General features: G+C 43.3%; 1 protein-coding gene across 4 annotated transcripts in view; it reads left to right on the forward strand.

Moving 5' to 3' along the window:
• Positions 1–21,286, forward strand: part of nhsl2 (NHS-like 2) — a 222,453-nt gene that overhangs the window by 87,824 nt on the left and 113,343 nt on the right. Inside the window, exon 1 of one of the 4 annotated variants that reach the window (XM_033609313.2) lies at positions 10,913–11,676. The exons of the other annotated variants lie outside the window; for them this stretch is intronic. Within the exon in view, the coding sequence (XP_033465204.2) occupies positions 11,598–11,676 (79 nt within the window). The 5' untranslated portion in view covers positions 10,913–11,597. Of the gene's footprint in view, positions 1–10,912; positions 11,677–21,286 lie in introns of those variants that run through there. 4 annotated transcript variants of the gene reach the window in all.

Consider the following 21,286-nt stretch of genomic DNA (forward strand, 5'->3'; position numbering starts at 1 on the left):
ATCAAAATCCATTAAAAGCTGGATTAACTAAGTTTGGCTGAACCACTTCTACTGCTAAGAAGAGGAAATGTAGTTCATGGCCGTCTTGAGTGGAAGGATGAAGTGGTCAAAATTCAGACAGTTACCTCTCGAACATGTGATGTGTTCCTCATGCAACTTTTAACACTCAGAGGTGTACAGCGTGAGGTAAAATCAAAGGTTGCACACATTTTCTAAACTCAGCAAGGGGTCTCCTCTCCCAAAAAGTTTCCTGTCCTCAAATAACCTCAACATGGAAGTGAGATTTTAAAACCTTGTAACAGCTTAGCTGGAAAAGAAATTAAAAATTCTCTGGTGAAAATGAGGTTTTGGCGTTCAGCAGGTGAATCAGCAACATGAAACCATGTTTAATTTCCTTGGAAGAGTCAGTCTGCATTCCTAAACCAGATTTGTTTGCAGTGTTCTCACAGCGTGACTCTACTAGCGTGAAGCTGAAACAGAAACAACAAAGTGTTGTAATGTGCCTACCTTGCATTTGTTTGAACTGGACAAACAGGTAAATCATTTTTGGTGTCATCTTACTTTCCATGTAGTGGCTCTTTGAAGGAGGAGTGTCTATTCAAGGGACCATGACAGAGGCAAACAAATGCTGTTGTTAATGAGAAAGAAAATGAGGGAGATCCTTTGTTTGCCTTGTTTTGATCCCTCATTTCTCTCAAAGCAATCATTAGCTTATTATGAGAAGGTTTGGCTTGGCTTGTGCTGCATTGTTTGCTTGTTAGTTCAAGGTCGGGCCACGATAACGAGACAAGAGGACAGTAAATATTATGGGTGCTTGAGTGAGATTTGGACAGAGAAAGAGACAGATGTCTTATCGTACTGAGGTGAACCTGCGTGAGAACTGAAGGATAGATCTTGTGGTTGTTCTCGTGTGACTATGACATGAGAAAGAAGGTGGGAATGTGAAATTTTCTCACCTTGTCTGTTTTTTTCCTGGGACAGAGCGAAAGAGATGGAGATAAAAGGTTGGCACAGACAGAAAGAAAGAGGCTGAAACGGTAAAGAGAAGACAAAGTGGTTCAAAGAAACAAGAACAGAACGTGTGATAGAACGAGCTGTCAGCATAAGACAGAGCCTGAAACGGTGAGGGAGAGAGCAAACGTCCCTGTTATTCACAGTGATAGCTTACAAGACGAGGCCGCTTGTGTGAAGTCCGTGCCGTCGACTTAACGAGATGTTCTGAAAAATGGCTGGCAAAATGGCAAATCAGCAAGAAAGGGAACAGCTCGCTCTCTGACGGCGCTTCGTTTTCCCTCCCTCCCTCCGGGCCTCGACACCGGTTACATAAGCGGCGGCATCGAATATAGGCAAAAGCTATAAAAGCGATCTTTGTGGGAGGCCCAGGGATGAACCTGGATTAGTGATGGTTTAGGGATATTTGTAATAGGGAATCCCAGCAGATTTCACTGTGCAAATATGTTTCTCATACGCCAGGGAGCATTAACAGCTGTGTCTCATTGCAACAGGAAAATAGGTTCAGCCATCAACCTACCAAAGTGTCCTTGAGCAAGGCACAGGATCACTACTGGCTCCAGTGATGCTGTTCCTTTAGCTCTCCTCCATGTTAAAGGGAGAGCACTTTTGGTCCCCATCACTTTCCTCCAGTGTCCTGCATCTTCAAATGCTCATATCATTTTTTTTAGCTATACTAGCAGCGTGGCTTTGTGGACGGCAATTATTGACTTGTTATGTGTTTTACAAAAGTCTAGACCCCAGGAGGAAAAGCTGCTACCTTAGCGGCCGTGAATGGAGATCCAAATCAGGCTGTAATATCTCTATAACTATTAGTTGGATTGCGAGTACATTTGGATCAGATATTCATGGTCCTCTGTGGATGCATCTCCTTAATGGCTTTGTTGATCAGCGGACTTTTCCTCTGGTGCCACCGTGAAGTCTACATTTGTAGTGTTGAGTAAATAATTCAACAACTACTGGATCAACCTGGTGTCACTCCGAAGTCATCGAAATCTGGTGCTTGATAACTCCACCATCAGGTCAAACTTTCCATTTTTGGTTCATGACCAAATAACTGGAAGATTGATGACATTCCCTCATTACACATCAGCCTCGGTTGTACTTTGTCTTCGCTATTTGGCAAATGTTAGCGTGCTAACTCAAGATTGTAATCATGGTAAACATACTACTGCTAGAAACTAAAAGGTTAGCGGTATCATTGTGAGCATGCTGACAGTAGGATGTAGCTCATAGGACTGTAAAGACCCCTTTCCCATGGGACAAAAATCTGCTAAAATCCAGCGTTTGTATTTAATGGGAAGGGTTACCATCAACATTCACTCCTGGGATAAACGACTCAGCAGTTGTCACAGATACGATATTTTTCAACTCCAGCTCTGATCAACAGGACATGCTAATTTTCACCCTGTCTCTGGCGCGATACAAAGACATACTGTCACAATCCTGTTCATCTCTGTCCAAGCAGCTAACTAACTTTGCAAAAGAGACTGAATAGGTAGCAGGTATAAAAAACAGGGTTGCCAACTTGCCAACAAAATTTGGAAAATTGACACGGCGAAATCCTATTTTCATGCAATTTCATACAGAAATAGATAAATTCAAGGACTTCCAATGACCTGTGTACATGTATGCACAAAGAAATTCAGCAGACTCATCTAATAAAATTTGTTTTTCACCATAAGTGTGTTTTAGTTATTCAGGCAGGGCGCATTGTTAAATGTAAATTCGTCGGCAGTTAGCTTACCTTGGTACAATTCCAACCACCAATGTATCAACGACAGGCAACTTCCCATGCTATTTACTTCAAGCCGGATGTCCACTGGATCTGTCGCGTGCATGATCCGGCCGAGGCTAATCGCGGCCATTCAAGTCAATGCAAGCTGCTCTAATAGAAGGGCCTAGGGTCTATTTTTGAAGCGCTTCAATTTGCACAGACCAAATGAGTCAAACAGGAAGTCAGGTGCGGAAAAGACGAGAGTATCCGGTCATTTTCAAAATAAAACACCCATGAAAACTCCTGATCGTATTTCACATCGCTACATCAACATGACGTCAAAGTGGGTGGCCCCAGGCCTGAAGTCAAACACGGAGAGGGTCTCAGAGGAGATTTCCGCAGATTATCACGTGACATTATGACCTCGTGATCCGCCAATTCTAGCCTCTCCCGTGCATGTCGGTATCGTTCCCAGTGGACATTGACGCCCGTCACAGGATGGAGTGAGTCCACGCCACGGTCGAATCAACACGTGACGGTCCGGTCAAGCTGTGAGTTGGCAACCCTGAAAAAAAAGAAGTTACCACCATGAGCTTCCGTGCTGCTTTCTGCTCTTTACTAACCTTTTTTGTAGCATGTCTGTGACTTTGAACTCGACACATCAGTAGAAAGTGAAAGGCATACTGGTCTACTGTGGGAAAAGAGCCTATTGCCTTTTTCTTGTGGGTTTTCCTGTGTTTAAAAACACGCATATTTGCGCTAATGTTCATACACAAAGGGTATAATATAAAATTTATGTGAAGCTGAGGGGAGCTGAGCAGAAATTAGTAATCGATAAACCAGTTTTACCTAATTACAGAAAAAAAAAATCAAGTTATAGCGTCTCTAATGTGAGGATTTATTGAAGACATTTGGTTTTGGAGTTAGCTTTAACAGAACACACAGTTTGAGGGCTTTAGGGGATTGTGCTTGGCATTTTATCACTATTTCCTGACGTTTTATAGACTAAATGATTATTTGATTAATCAAGGTGATAATCAACAGATAATCAATAATGAAAATAACCCTTAGTCGCAGCCCATAAAGATGGTTTTTAATCCTGAACTTCTCCAGACTCAGTCCTCAGCTGTAGTACCTGTAGCAGGGGTTGAAAGATTGAGAAACAGACATCATCTGTCCTGTACGACACAATAACACCCCCTTGAAACATGATGTCTTTCATAAAAAAGGGAAGCCATAATTGTCCTAATAAAAAGAAGAGTAATCTACTAAAATGTGTCTTCGGGGAGAGGAGCTGAGCTGTGAAGTCATTTTTCTCAGTATCACTGCTCAGGCTGTTACCTCTGTGATTGGCTCTCTGCAGTACAAGTAAACACCCAGAGTCCATTTCTCTGGAAGGAAACAGAAGGAGGTTATTGTGCTGGATCTCCATTTCCTCATCTTTGATCCTGTCACTGTGTTACCAGAGAAATAATGTCAACAAATGCGATATGTTTGAGCGGCTGGCAGATCAGAATTGCAATCAGACAAGTTTTCATCTAGATTTGTTATCGTATTTGTCATGATGGCAGTGGTGCGGAAAGTAAAACCTGCTAAACTCACGACTTCTCTTAGAAAAAGACTTGCTACGGACGACACTCTTCAAGTATCTCTTTATGAAACAAAGACAGTGAATTCAAAATATGTTTTATATGAGTTATTTATAAGATAACACTTTAAATAACTGAAACGTCTCATCTTTAAAACCACACCATAATTTGCCATACTGTCATGCCAGCGTTAAATATAGTTGTATGCGTGTGACTGGGTGTGATGTCTTTTTCTAGACTGTTGATAGTTGGGCGCACATCTCCTCAGTACATTCAGCACCTTTTTCTATCAGCTGTTTATCAGGATGTGTGATGCGGCAGTGAAGAGGAGGAGGAGGAGGAGGAGGAGGAGTAGGAGGAGGAGGAGGAGGGTGGGGTGGGGTGGGGTGGGGTGGGGGGGTGACAAGGCAGGGCAGTGCCGGAGGAGGATGGATAGATGGAGCAGATTTATGATGGCAGCAGGTTCATTCTCATTAGATCAATATGAAGACAGATGGAGAGAGGAGGCCTTGTGTTTGTAAAATGCAATGATTAGATTAAAGCGTATTGAATGAATCTGCACCGAGCTGAATTGAAACAATGAGACGAAGAGACATTACTGCAGCTCCCTGAGAGGATTCGTCCTCTTCACAGCAAAGTTGTCCATGAAACCAGCCACATACTGTAACTTAATATTATATAAGAAGCCTACATTAATGCCACAACGAGCAAATGATAAATCTTTCTTCTAATGCACCTTCACTGAAAAAACAGGAGCAGAAATGAACTAAATTATTAAGGTCACTGTCGAAGAAAAAGCCCTGATGGCCAATTCTAGTTTCCTTTTTGCAGCCAATATGATGGGTGCAGACTGACAGAGGAAAATATTAAGTGAAAAGAAGTGGTTGGAGAAGTACTCAGTATTATAAAAATGTACTTGAAATATCGAAAGTAAAGTAATACCTGTTCTGCAAATTATATGCTATATTTTACATTATTAGATTATGAATACTGATGAATCAATACAGTCAATGTTGGCTACTTTTAAAGGCACAGTTCACCCCAAAAGCCAGAAAAAAAACATTGTTCCTCTTACCTGTAGTGCTATTTATCAATCTAAATTGTTTTGGTGTGAGTTGCAGAGTGTTGGAGATATCGGCTTTAGAGATGTCTGCCTTCTCTCCAGTATTATGGAGCTAGATGGCACTTGGCGTGTAGTGCTCAAAGCGCCAAAAAATTACATTTGAAAAACTCAACAGCAATGTCTCTTTCCAGAAATCATGACCCGTTAACTCAACATATTCTACGGACCTTGTTGTGAGCAGTTTTATGTAGGAACTATTTCTCTCTACCAAACCACACCAATCGTATCACCACGCAGAAGGAAGCGTACATCTACTACTAGCTCAGCGAGCACCTCTGAGCAACTAGTGTGACAGCTCCATCGAGGAGGACGCCATCAATGCTAACATCTTGTGCTGCCAATAGCATCAGCCTCAGCCATGAGTAGATGCACTCTTCCTTCTGCGCAGTGATACAGCTGGGGGGTGTAGTTTGGTAGAAAGAAAATAGTTCCTAGTAATGTTAAGCTGAATACTCGGATGAAACGAGTATCTGGTGCAGATGATGCACTTTTTACAAGTACCATACGAGTAAAATATGTCCCTACCTGTACTCGTGATAAACGAAAATCCTCATTTTGGTAGCTATGTTTCTATCTAATCTATTACTATTATCTATTACTCTTGTGATTAAAAAAAATGATCTGAAGCTCAATTCTGAGGCTGTACTGTAAATACCTTTTTCATAGGTGATAGATATTGCAAGTTCTGACCAATCCATATAAGTTTCAGGCTTAAAAAACAAATTCTGATTAGGCCCTACCCACTTTCGACTTAAACCCCACCCACTCTTGACACAAACCCCGCCCATTTCGAGTGCAGATACAGATAATTTCGCTGTTTGAACAGATACAGATAATGGTGTACATGCTCATTCCTAGTTCCTACATGAAACTACTCACAGCATATGATTATTACATGATTATCTTGAGTAACCAGGTCAGGATTTCTGGAAAGGGACGTTTTTGTGGACCTCAACAACTCACATGTGACTCGGTAAGGGTTCGCACCCACACAAGAGTTTAAAGGGCGAAAGGTCTTTAAGAAACGCAAGCAAGTCCAGTTGCCTACGATATAGCACTTATGTTTACCATGACCTGGATGACTGAGAATCTTCACCGACATCTTGCTAAGTGCTATATCGTAGGAAGACGCTTCGCTTCTCATCCAAAAAGCTTCTTGGATGACTGAAGAAGCTTCTTGGATGAGAGGCGAAATGTCTTCAAGAAATGCAAGCAAGTCCAGTTGCCTACGATATAGCATTTCCAATTACCATGACCTGGATGACTGAGAATCTTCACCGACAGTTTTTCAAATGATTTTTTTGGGCGCTTTGAGCACCACAAGCCGAGTGCCTTCTACTTCTAGTACACTGGGGAGAAGGCAGACATCTCTCCAGCTGATATCTCCAACACTCAGCACCCCTCACCAAAACAACCGAGATTGAAAAACAGCACTACAGGTGAAGTACCTACTTAAAAAAGAGAGACAGACATCTGAGACGTGGCAGCCACTGTTTTAATCTTTGACTAAGTATTTACTCCAGCTGTCAAATAAATGTAGTTAAGTAAAAAAAGTAGCACTTAATGGAAATACCACAGTACAGGTACCTCAACTTTGTACCTAAGTATAGCAAAAGTACTTCACCACATAGTCCAAAGAGTATCATTTAGTGACCTGGGGGTGATATGAGAGGAGAAGACAGGATGGGAGACGAGTGAGGACAAGATTGGCCTCCAGTGCTCTTTACTGTCTGCTCCTGCCAAATGGACATGACTTACAGACTCTCTGTGAGTGTGTGTGTGTGTGTGTGTGTGTGTGTGTGTGTGTGTGTGTGTGTGCGCGCATGCCCAGGTTGAGTTTATGGTTAACAGAACCCAGTTTTCTATGTGCATATGAGGTTAGGTTGCATAAAGAATTTGACTTTATATAAATAGTGTCGCTATGGCCGCAGTATATGGCTAATGATCACAACCTACCTACTACAGCAGTAACAGTTAATAGACAAAGCAAATTTTAGTGATGTGGATGTTGACATGAATTTGACCAGAAATCACGTCTCAATGAAGTTTGAAGATTTGTGTGAATATGTTTTAAGAGAAAAGGTAGAGGAAGGACAAAAGGAGGAACATATGAGCTAGAAGGTTCCCTGATGTCTCTGCACTCTGTACACAATCTCCTCCCCTCATTCTGTATTCTCCCCATTTCTCCCTCTCTGTCTCACTCTTTCGCCCTCTCAATCTCATTCGCTGTGCCACTCACTTCACTTTCAATTTCTCTCCCTCCATCTGAACCCACCCGGTCTCACCGTCTTCATTTATTCATCTCTCTGTCCGTCAGTGTAAGCCTCTCTCTTTTCCTTCTTTCTCTTTCCACCTTGATGCAGTCTTTCTCCTGCAGTCTTTCTCCATCACTCTTCGCTCTCGCTCTCTCTGCAGTTGCACAATATGGCCAGAAGTATGTGGACGCCCAACACCTACGTCTCTATCTCTACACCATGGGCATTAATCTGCTGCAATGACAGCTTCCTCTAGGAAGACTTGGCTGCAAGGACCATTAGTTAGGTCCAACATTGATGCTGGGTGATAAGGTCTGGCTTCTTCCAGTTTCTCCCAAAGGTGCTGGATGGGGTTGAAGCCAAGGCTCTGTGCAGGCCACTCAAGTTCTTCCACACCAAACTAGTAAACAGGGGCGGAGCCAGATGATGTAAACACTCAGGTTTTGGCCCAAACCTGGGGGGGTCCAGGGCATACTCCCCCAGGGGGGGATGTGTTTCCCATTTCGGGCAGCTATATACATTATCTTTCAAGACATTTTAGATAACAGAATGCCTTAAAATCTGTACATTATTTGGGAAAAACATGGTAATTGCCAAGAAAAAAAAGCACCCTGTTGAGCCTACATCTTAATTTGTATCTAATTGTTCTCCACTTGTCTTTATCGTCCAAAAACCACAACACAACAGATGTTGAGCATGACTAATTTTCACTCCTGCCACCTGCAAAGAGGTAAACATTGTCTGATGTTGCTATTTTTAACATACATACCATAGGCAGGGCAGGGATTTGGCATAAACAGCATTACTAATCTTGACACCTATTTCTGTTACACTATGCTGGAGTAGTGTTCACAGAAGCAATGTTTAGCTGATGAATCTGCTATGTCTGAATCCATGCCATAGTAATCTGGGCCGCTCCAACTGCAGATCAAAGATCCACAACAATGCCAAGTAAATGTTGTCTCTAATACTGTGAGTAAATGTTCTTCTGTTGGCATAATGCTCAGTTCAGTTTTATTAGATTACTTTATGGAACAGCGCAGTCAGATAAACATATGGACATGTTTTATTATCTGAATGACACAAATATGAAGGTGTTCCTAAAACTTAAAAGATTTAGGACTTTTGAGAAGACATTTGGGGCCGGAGCCCCAGAGGAGCCAACTCAACCCTTTGTGCACAAGGCCACTGGGAGAAATGGAAAGCGAGACCCACTGTCTTTATGAGTACTGTGATTTAAAGAGCAACTTGCAGGATAATTTTTTTGCTGAATTTATTATTAGTCTTTCCCAACAATGGCCATTTGACAAAATTAACGTAGGATTCTACATGTTTTATAAAACATTCGGGCAGACTTTCAAAGGGAAAAGTACCCATTCCGAGCAATGCTTCTAAAAAGGCTCTAGGCTCTTGTAACATCATACATCAAACGCGTCATATTACGTAACGGGAGAGTCGTTATACTTGACTCTGCCTCAGCACGTTGCACAGTAATAGGTGTTATTGGTTGTGAGCGGTCGTGAGTTGGTATTTTCAGTAAATCGGCATTGTGTTTTATCATTTTCATCATGGTGAAGTATTGTGTATGTACAGGTTGCACAAATTCTGTTTTTTTTGGGACATCGAGTCCGCGGTTTCTCTGACAGGAAAAAGAACGGAGCTAGCTTCCGTTTCTGGGTGCAGTTTGTGCAGGTAGAGACAGGACTTCAGGCATCTGTAATGGAAAAAGCAGCCGTTTGTGGCGCTCATTTTAGACAGGAGGATTATGTTGCACATGATATGATGGAGTTCAGGATGGGATTTCAAAGCCAGGACCATGTGAGGCTTTTAAGGATTGCAGTTCCTGGATTTTCCATGAAAGGTCTCACCAAAATTGATGAAAAATCCCTGGGACTGAAAATGAAGCCAACACAAAGTGCCAAAAACTGCAGTTCCTTGAACGGCTGCTTGAGGTTGGCTCCAGAAAGCCAGTCAGTCAGTCCCCATAGGCCCCCATGTTAAAATGCCCAACTTTACAGCAAAAATAAACATGTTTACAGCCTGGTACAAAAATGGTTTTGGTCTCTGTAGCTAATTTCCCCCTTCATGACAACTGTACAGGGGCTTACAAGAGAACTCAGACCCCTCTGAAGCAAACCTGTGCCTCCAGGTTCGCTTTGCTCTTTGCCATTGTATTTAGCCCTCGAGATCACATGCTGTTGCACTGCGACACTTGAAAAAATAGACAAACCCACGTCAGGCTCTAACGTTTGCAAGGACACAGGACGAGGAGTAGTTTGGTCCACGGAAGATACTGCATGTCTCCAGATGCCGAACGTGGAATACATCAAACAGCAACAGTCTACAGCACAGAAACACTAAGGTTGTCCTACAATGTTAAGTTCATTGGAAAGTGAGGGGCTTCATAACCGCACTGGTGCCACGTCAAAATGTAAGAACAAAACTATGCCTATATGTATTACATGTAGGCTATAGGGTGAACAGAAAGATTACTGAGGCCCCATCAGAGCTGAAGTTGACAAGAAAGAGAACTGAGTCCTCTTTGAAATGAACTGACAATGTGAACACACAAAGAGCTGAGTGCCGTTTCTGTTGGTCCAATTTTTGGTGCACTTAAAGAGGACCGAGTTCAGTTTGTTTAAAAAGGACTATATGTGAAAACACCCTAAATTGATTGTAGGAGTGAAGGGTTGTCTGTCTCTATGTGTCAGCCCTGTGATAGTCCGGCGACCTGTCCAAGGTGTACCCTGCCTGTCACCCAATGTCAGCTAGGATAGGTCCCAGCTCACCTGCGACCCCCAACAGAATAAACGGAAACAGAAAATGAATGAATGCTTGTAAATGTAGATACAAGTTTGTGGTGTCTTGTCAGCCTATGAGCATCATTCATTCTCTTAATTGGAAATCAGGGTTCATGCTCAGTAGTATGTGGACAGAGGTGTCCACATAACTTCGGCCGTATAGCCCATAACCACTCTGTTTTCTAGTCACATAGCTGATAGTGAGCCAATCTATCGCTCTCTCTGGTCCAACCCCTCCCCTTTTTTCTTATTTCTCGCTCTACCTCCCTCACTCCATCCCCCATTATCTCCCCTCTCTCTCTCTCTCTCTCCCTCACTCTCTCCGTTTGTCGTCTAAACTCGATCTCCCTCTCTCGGTCTCTGGCCTCTGATTGGCTGCTTTCTGCCTTGGTCTTTATGAATTGAACAGCAGCGGCTGGATGCGACTGGCTGGGAGCTACATCAACACAACCAATGCTCGCTCTCTCTCTCTCTCTCTCTCTCTCTCTCTCTCTCTCTCTTACTCACACACATACACACACACACACACACATAAGCACATGCTCATCGGCAACAGCCAAACCTTTCACTGAAATGTGTGGAGATTGCTCACACACATACACTTTCTTCCTCTATCTCTCACACACATGCACGCTTGCACACTCATGTTCACACACACACACACACACACACACACACACACACACAGCCTGCTTTGTCAACAGCTCACGTAGCACAGTGCACTCAGGCGAGCTCTCTCTCTATCACACACATATAGCGTACGACACACACTCCTCTCCCTCTCTCCTTCTCGTCTTCTGTCACTCTCCCTCTCTCGTTTAGCCGCAATCACACGCCGAGCTTCACACACACACATAGACATGCAGTCACACACTCCGGGATGCAGACAGCTTCAGTGATGCTGTGACGCTCCCTCTCTCTCTCTCTCTCTCATACACACACACACACTTCTCGGTTTGTCTTGCACATGCTTTAACACACGCGGCACACACACACACACACACACACACACACACACACACACCTCGTCAGCCTCTCTTCCTCGCTGTCAGTCAGTCAGTTAGTCAGTGTGAGTGTGTGTGTTGGTGGAATGAGGCGGTGATGTTTTGGGACAGGAAGAATAGTATGGGCAATTCCCAACGACGGCCCAAAGGAAGACACAGACCCAAATCGGCAACAGGTACTTTACCTTTCTGTTTATTTTTATTGTCGTCTGATTGTCTGTCGTTTCATCCCTCCATCTGTCTGTGTAGTATTACTTCTGTCAATGCGTCTTGTCTCATATGCAGGTGCCTCACATCCAGAGGGACGCCTCTTTTCACCCCTCCATCCATTTGTGTGACACACACACACACACGTTTCATTGATACATTCGTTTATCTTTCAATTTCGGCATCATTCCATCCAAAATGTCTCGTATTTAAAGTGTCACACGTCCCGTCAAACCATTTTCTCTCATGTATTAATTCACCCATCTATCAATGTATCTATCCAGTATTGTTTTGCCATCCATCTCCAGATTTCTATCCATCCATCCACACCTAACTTAGCAAGCATCAATGTATTCGTCTGTCTATATTGATCTACAGTATCTGTGTTGTAGTTTTGGTTTTGCACCCAATCCATTGTTGCCTCCATTTATCCATCCAAAGTGTTTCACCCTTCTTTTAACCCCTCCATCCGCCCATCCATCCTGCACACCCATGCACTTCCATTGATCTTTCTATTACTGTTTTCCCAAGCAGTGATCCAATGCTTCCTCTCATCCATTCATCATTCAGCCCATAACTGGCGAACCTACATTCATTCACGTATCGAACTATTGATTTCTCTAGTATTGTTTCGCCGTTTATATCCATTGTTTGTCCGTTTATCGACCAATTTATGCATCCTTCCATCCGTATTGTGTCATAGTAAGGTTCCCCACGCCCATGCATCCCACTTCTCACCCCTTCACTAACCCATCCATCCACTCCTTAGCCGGCAAGCCTGCGTTCATTCATCTATGTAATCCATTTATCTTGTATTGGGTTACCATCCAATCCATTCCTACGTCCACTGATCTTTACATTTCCTCATCCGTCCATCAAAAATGCAGTCTCATATTCATCCATTCATCTTCTTTTCAATCTCCCACTAACCCATCCATCCTTCCAGTGGTCCAGTACTCCCTTTCATCCATTTCCCCCCTGGAGTCTCATGCTTCCATCCATCCACCCATCCATCTTCTCCTCCACTCATCTTTTCCTTCGTCTGGGTTGCCAGGTTTGAATGAACTAGGTCAATTGGTCTTTTGCCTCTTGGCGTGCGACTGGGCTGAGAGACTGTATCTGTGTGTTTCTGTGTGTGTGTGTGTGTGTGTGTGTGTGTGTGTGTCCTTTACAACTGTAGCTTTTGGCTGACTCGCTGCTGCTGAGCTCAAAGTGTGCAAATACCAAGGTTTTACGTTTCACACATTTTTTGCGTATACCGCTGCCACATGCTGCAGTCGCGTGCACGCGTGTGTTTGTGTGTGTTGAGAGTGTGTGATTGCTCGGCTGCATGGCTGGATGGGATTACTAGTGGGCTCTTTAATTATCTCTCAGGGTGAGCGAGAGGGTGAGGGAAGCAGCAATAGTGCGCGAGGAGAGAGGGGAAGGGAGACGAGAGAGAAGCGGAGATGACAGCCCTTGTAAATCTGCCCCTCTTACTCGCTTCCTCGGTGAAGGAGGAGGAAGAGGAGGGGAGGGAGAGGATGGAGTGAGAGGGGACAGCGGGAGGTGAGGATGAGGATGAAGCAGAAAGAGAGGAGGAAAGGAGGAAGGACGATGGGGAGAAAGAAAATCTGAGGGGAAAATAGGTGGATGAGCAATTTTTTGGAGAGCTGGAGCTGAACGCAGACAGGCAGGCATGATGAAGGGCTGAGTGGACGAGGGAGGAAGAGGAGGCAGAGGGTGTATTAAAAACACACATGCGAGGTGTTTATGTCATGCTGCAGAGCTGCACAGAGCACACATTGCCAACCGAAGAGTAAACACACCCATATGCTCACTCTCTTTCTGTCCACACACACTGTGTGCATATCCCCTGGAGAACAGTGTGTGTGTGTGTGTGTGTTTGTGTGTGTGTGTGTGTGTGTGTGAGTGAGTGTGTGTGTGTGTGAGTGCAGTGCGCATGTAAGCTTTAACACAAACCGACAGCCAACCAGCCCGCACACACCTGCTGTGGTGCAATAATCAGCACAAGACACTTCTCGATACATTTGACCTTGACTTCAATCAGCATCCGAAGCACATTCATCTCCTCCAAGACGTGATGGTCACATTACTGTCAGCAGGTGCTGCGTTGTGTTCCAGACGGCGTCATTTACTGTGATTACTGGTATGATGGCGATACGGTCAGGGACAAGAGGCGTAATTGATGTTTAATGGGTAGAAGGAGGGAGTGCATTTTTCATGAATGAGGAAGGAAAACAACAGCATTTAGTCAAAGACTTAAAACGACCACGCTGACGGTTACCTGCAAGGACCTCTCGTGGCTTTTGTGAATGAGGGTTATTGTGTCTGTGACAGAAGGATTAGCATGTTGTTGTGACGCAGCAAAAAGTGAGGAGGTCGGGGTGGTAGATCGTTGTTCACATCATGTCAACATTGGCTTCTTTCAACCACAATGCTTCCAGAACCTTAGCTAAACACGGTTAGAAGGATAAATGCTCAGAAAACAGCTATTAAGTTGTTGAACTACTATTTCCAAGGTCAAGAGTGAACTTTGAGCCAACAGAAATAAAGAGCCAGATGCATAAAACTCTCAGAGAGCTCACAAAAGGATTGCGTGGCTTTTTCAGCCGTTAAAGCTGCATTGGCCTTGTGGGTAATCTGTGAGTGTGTGATTTGTGCTTCATGATGTACAGTCAGGTCCATAATTATTTGGACAATGATACAGTTGTCGTCATTTTGGCTCTGTACACCACCACAATGGGTTTTTAATGAAACAATGAATACCTGCTTAAAGTGCAGACTCTCAGCTTTCATTTAAGACTTTTTTCAAAAATGTAGTATGAACTGTGTAGGAATGACAACCATTTCTTCACACAGTCCCCCAACTTTAAGGGCTCATAAGTATTTGGACAAATTAACATAATCATCAATTAAACAGTCAGTTTTAATACTTGGTTGCAAATCCTTTACAGTCAATGACTGCCTGAAGTGTTGGACACATAGGCATCATCAGATGCTGGGTTTCTTCCCTGGTGATGCTCTGCCAGCCCTTTACTGCAGCCGTCTGCACTTCCTGCTTGTGTTTTGGGTGTTTTGCCCTCAGTTTTGGCTTCAGCAAGAGAAACGCATGCTCAGTTGGATTCAGGTCAGATGATATGACTTGATCATTGCAGAACATTCCTTTTCTTTGTCTTAAAAATGTTTTTGGTTGCTTTTGCAGTATGCTTCAGGTCAATGTCCATCTGCACTGTGAAGCATTGTCCAATGAGTTTTGAAGCATTTGGTTGAATCTGAGCAGGTAATGTAGCCCCAAACACTTCAGCTTTCATCCTGCTGCTCTTGTAAGCAAGACAAGACTTCACTAGAATAAATACAGAGGGTTTATCACAAGATGCAAACCATTGGTTAGCCTTAAAAATGGAAGGCCAGATTAGAGTTTGTCAAAAACCATCTAAAAAGCCTGTACAGTTGTGGAACAGCATACTCTGGACAGATAAAACAAAGATCAACTACCAGAATGATGGGAAGACAAGAGAAGGAAGAAGGGAAGGAACTGCTCATGATCCAAAGCACACCACCTCATCAGTGAAGCATGGTGGAGGTACTGTTATGTCATGGCCATGTATGGCTGCCAGTGGAACTGGTTCTCTTGTATTTATTGATGATGTGACTGCTTACAAGAGCAGCAGGATGAAAGCTGAAGTGTTTGGGGCACCATTATCTGCTCAGATTCAACCAAATGCTTCAAAACTCATTGGACGATGCTTCACAGTGCAGATAGACATTGACCTGAAGCATACTGCAAAAGCGACCAAAGACATTTTTAAGACAAAGAAAAGGAATGTTCTGTGATGGTCAAGTCATATCATCTGACCTGAATCCAACTGAGCATGCGTTTCTCTTGCTGAAGCCAAAACTGAGGGCAAAACACCCAAAACACAAGCAGGAAGTGCAGACGGCTACAGTAAAGGGCTGGCAGAGCATCACCAGGGAAGAAACCCAGCATCTGGTGATGTCTATGTGTCCAACACTTCAGGCAGTCATTGACTGTAAAGGATTTGCAACCAAGTATTAAAACTGACTGTTTAATTGATGATTATGTTAATTTGTCCAAATACTTATGAGCCCTTAAAGTTGGGGGACTGTGTGAAGAAATGGTTGTAATTCCTACACGGTTCATACTACATTTTTGAAAAAAGCCTTAAATGAAAGCTGAGAGTCTGCACTTTAAGCAGGTATTCATTGTTTCATTTAAAACCCATTGTGGTGGTGTACAGAGCCAAAATGATGACAACTGTATCATTGTCCAAATAATTATGGACCTGACTGTATGTGGAGGAAAGCAGTTTTCCTGGGTGCCATGGTGAAGATGGCAGGAGTCAAGTAGTGATGCTGGCAGCAGAATTAAGTGTCTAGATAAACTCAGGACTATTGTTTAACTACCTATGAGAAGGCCATGTTTGTTGTTTTGTGGTGAAGCTTGTAATGAAGCCATAAACCCCTTTTACACTGCCAGATTTTCCGCGAATGTTGGGCCGTTTTGCCGGCAAGCTGCGAGCGTTTAGACACACAGAGCCGGATTGGCGAGTTGATCCGAGGCGCCCTATTTTCCGCCTCGTAGGGTAGTCATATTGGCGGAACCTTTTTAGTTTAAACAGACCGAGGAGCCCTTCCGCAACGGGAGGGGCTGTTGAAGACTTGTGGGAGGAGCTGTTGATGACGCTGCATGTGCTACCCACTGGTGGTGGATAAACAGGAGACAGCTGATGGCAGGAATTAGCGAGCAGCTAGAAGCAAGAGAGAAACGCAAACCTGACAGACACTGTAAAGATGAGCAACTGGGGAGACAAGGAATTGCGCGCCCTCCTTGTCCTCGCAAATGAAGAGGCCATTAACCGTCAGATGACGGGGACGGTGAAGAACGGGCCGACTTACGAGAGAATTGCCAAAGGACTGACCAGCCGCGGCTTCCCTCCCACGTCACTGTTTACGTCACATGCTGAGCTACACGTTTTGTTACTTGCTCATGCCCCCCATTGCCCCAAAAAAGGTGCATTCTGTATAAACAAAAGTAGGTAGGCGACATTTTGCTGCACTCCCTGATGTTGTTTTTATACTGCCAATGCTGAAAAAAGACTTTCCTGTGTGTGCTTTCCTGCAAATTTGCACAATTCCTGTTTAAAAAGGGCTTATGTTGGTGAACAGCACCGGAGCGGAAAACTTCATGGCCATTTTGCACTTTTATATCATCAGCACAATGCCATTTTTGAATTGGATCTTGACATTTTGTGATCAAGCAGGATAAATCCCCCCATGGAGTCCAGACACTGGTGGTGGCTGCTGAATCTGTGGCTGATGACTCTGAGGCTGATGAGTGCTGAGGCGTATGAGGCTGATGAATCCGTAAAGACGAGGTGGTGATGGGGAGATGGAGGATGTGTACAATGGCAGCAAGAAAGAATTACAGAACAGAAGGAACCAAGGAGTGAATGGCCGGGTGAGAGAGAAACTTACAGCCTGAGCAGCTTCATTTGTGAATTTGTCCCTCTGTTGGGATTCATGACAAAAACTTGTCAGACTTATAACGCTGTATCTACAACTGGATTTGTTTTTATAAATCTCAATAACTGTGGAACTTGGTGCATGTGTACAGGCCTCATCCCCACCCCCACAGTTAGCCTATAAATGGATGTAGAAATGCCTTTGCATATAGATACTTGTGCCCTCTCCACCACTTAGCAGATCCCTCTGTTAGAGGCAAAGAGGAAACACAATTTCACCAATTTTGTCAATTTTGTTTGTAGCTGTAAACCATCATCACAGTGGTATCATCAGTCATTAGTAAATGTCAAGAGTATGATCAATTAATCATGTTGAATCAGACTTCACAAAGGGCTTAAATTAACAATTCGGGTGCAATTAAACGATCATCTACTGGACTCCACCTCATGATTTCAGCTGCAGCTATCTCTATAAAACTGTATACCTGGTCTGAATTGTGAGGTGCGAACGTTCTCAATGCTTCTTTTATAAATGGCAGTTTATGTGTGGGGAAAATGTATTTGTGCGTCATTATCATTTATACATCTGGATCCATCTGGATCCATCTCCATGACAACTGGGCCACACTCATACACTGATGAAGTTCTAGTTGTAAAAAGTGTGAAAAGTGGACCTTGTTGGGATTGTTTTGTCAAGTTTAACCAAGTAGTTCTTTTAAGTTGACCATGATCTTTGGCAGATCAAGTAACGCTCGTATGAATCATTTTCGTAACAGCCATTTAGTATGCACTACTGAAGGCCGATAAGAGGGTCGGACATTGAGGTGCTCAGTGTCAGTTGCTTTGCAAGGGAATGACAAGCCGCGATTTGTGTCATTTAGACAGAAGAAAAATCTGTTTTAAATCTTTGTATTTTTCCATGTATTTATATTTTGTCACCATTTTTGTTGCCTGTGTTTTCATTGCTGTGGAGTTTCTACCCAGAAGTCACCTGTTAGTCAAACGGTGTGGGCAGATCTGTGAATTTCTTTCTGGGATTTTCTGTTGGAGGAGTTTTAATTTCCTCTTTGCTTGGTCTGTTAAGCCGTTACTGCTCGCGTTAACTGCCAATTTCTTTTTTCCGTCTTCTGGTTATTTTCCTTTTATGACTTCTTCTGTTTATTACAAACAAACTGAGAACGAAAAAACTTTCTGTACAGCAGAGATCTTTTCAGGACAGACCCCTGAGTCCATTTGCTTGAAGAGACTCTTTTTACTTTCTCTCTTTGTTGTTGTCTTTCTACTTTAATCTGATCAGTCAGACGACCTTCTCTACATCTCTTGGTATTTTTCTTTAAATTTTTTCTCTTTACTTTTTATTCCTCATACCTTCTGTCTGTCTGGTTTCTTCTGTTATTCACATACAGTACATCTCTCTCTCTATTTGTTTTTCTCACGCGGGGATCAGACTGCACGATGTTGGACTGACTTGACAGATGTGTGGCATCAACAGTTTGTTTCATCTCATGTCGTGTTTTATACTGTAGCACCACACAGCCGACTGTGAGTCTAGGACACCTCACATGATCTCAAAGAGCTTGTAAACATTTTTTATGCCTCTGCGAGGGCGACAGCCGTGGCCGGAGTCATTATGTTTGTCGTATTTCTGTTTCTGTTTGTCTCACTCTCATGAATGCGACATCTCAGGAACACCTTGAGGGAATTTCTTCAAATTTGGCACAAACGTCCACTTAGAGTCAAGGATGAACTGATTAGATTTTGGTAGTCAAAGGTCAAGGTCACAGTGACCTCACAAAACATGTTTTTGGCCATAAAAAAAGAATTCCAACACTAATTATGACGGAATTTCCTCCAAATGTTTAACAGGATAAATTTATAAAGAGATGACATTTTATATCTGAAATATCAAAGGTTAGCTTCAATGTGACATCATCATGTTCTGCAAAAACAGGGTAGGAAGTGATAAATCCATAAACTGCGTGAATTGGATTTAGAGAAACTTGACCACATGAAAGTGTTGGATGAACCTGCAGGCAGCAGGCTTCTTCAAAAACTGAAAGTCATGTTGGATGTGACCCATACAATATGAAGAAAGGGAATTTTGCCCACAGTTTGATCAATTTCCCCGGTGTGGACATGATTGTTGTTACTAATTGCCTCATCACAATCACACTATGAGCCAATAAAGTGTTCAAGAGTCTATTGTACTATAGTTATTTTGTGTGCAGTTGGGTCCAGGAATGAAATGTAGTAATCCAGTAATCTCACTTTATATTTTTTATCTTTTTTTTTATCGTTACCTGTTTATCTTTTACTATTCTCTCATCTTTCCATCATGGCGCTGTTAAACACTTCACTCCCTTCTTCTGTTTCAGCCCTCCAATCACGTTTATTTTTGGCATGTTAAACATATGTACAGTCACATACGCATCTACATCGATTGTGGGCTCTATATGACGCCTTTCTCTCTCTCTGTGCTCTTCTGCTGCTATGCAACCGTTGTCCTAGTGATCACCCAGTAACACTTGTTCCAGTTTCTGTGCTCAGAAAATACATTTTGTTTGTCTACTTTTCTTCTTCTTTGTCTTTATTTTTTTCTTTTTCTAATCAGTGGCTCATGCTAATAGACATGACTGACCACACACACACACACACACACACACACACAGAGCATGTTCATTCATATATTTTCAGATGGATGATGTCATCTTCAGCACAGCCAGCACCCTGCAGCAAGCGAGAGCGAGAGGGAGGGAAACGAGAAGGGGTGTACGTTGAGATAATTGGAGGGAGGCGAGGAGGTGGAGGGTTTGGAGAGAGCGACTGAGAGATCTGAGGCGAGATACGAGGCGTGAGAAGCGAGAGAAGAGAGATGTAAAGAGAGAGAGATGGAAGATGCTGAAAGAGACAAAGAAAGCAGAGAAGAAGAAGAAGAAGTAGGGGAGGAGACAGGAAACAGCGCCTGGGAGTGTGTGGCCAAGGCTGCTGCTGCCATGGCAACCGTACAGGTGTTAAAGCAGGTCAATTGAATGCCGGTAGGCAATCTGCCAATGGCCAACAAGCACGTGTGTGTGTGTGTGTGTGTGTGTGTGTGTGTGTGTTTGTGCATTCACTGGTTTGTCCATTCATTAACAACAGAGTGTGTGTCGCCTACTGATCTGTTTGTCACATGTCACTCACCCTCACCAGACTTGAATGTCATGAAATCATTAACAAGACACTGCAGAGACGCGCTGTCATTAATAAGTGCAAGAAATCCTTATTTATTTTTCAGTATTTCTTTGCCATGTATAAAAAACAAGCATGTTCACATTCGATTTTTACTTTTATGCCCAGATGCGTACATTTTGGAAGCTCAGCAGCCGAGTCGCCAGAAGAAAATACACATCATTGTATAGGCTGATATGCTGCACTTGCGCATTTCATAGGAATTATATCAACGTTTTTTAAGTGATTTTTAGAGTGATGTTATTGAGAGGTGGAGAGGATGGTGGATGGTCTGACACCTGGTGAGGGGCGACAGTAGCTCAGTCCATAAGGACTTGGGTTTAGAACTGGTTCAACAAAAGGAACAAAATATGGTGTGTGGACTGGTAAACACATTCTCACTCTGACCTCGTCACATATCGTCATTTTGGTCATGGACTTTCCACGTCCACATACGACGTGTAAGGTACCCTGGGTGTGTTGGTTGTTGACGTTCTGGGACGCCGTGTCAAGTTCTGCCTGTTACATGCATTGCCTTCTTTCAAGATACACTTCCGTTTTCACAGGAAATTTAACGTTTACATACAGTCTCTTTCAAAATAGTAGTACAACACCGCAAATTGACATTTTTTTTTTCCTTCAACAACAAAAACACATGGGTCAGTTTAGGAAAAACGAACAGGGTTTGGCTTTAGAATCTTACGGGAAGTGAACATCGCTCTCTCAGATGAAAGTCGGTGTTTGTTGGACCCATCCAGCACCCCTTCCGCCCTCCCCACTTGGACTTTTGCCGCCTTAACTTTCATCCTTGTCCCACCCCATTTCCCCCTGATGCCTCCAGGCGTCGTTAAACTATAACAGCAAACGGCCGCGTATCATGCTAACG

The sequence above is a fragment of the Epinephelus lanceolatus genome, chromosome 22 (assembly GCF_041903045.1).
Source record: "Epinephelus lanceolatus isolate andai-2023 chromosome 22, ASM4190304v1, whole genome shotgun sequence".
NCBI lineage: Eukaryota > Metazoa > Chordata > Actinopteri > Perciformes > Serranidae > Epinephelus > Epinephelus lanceolatus.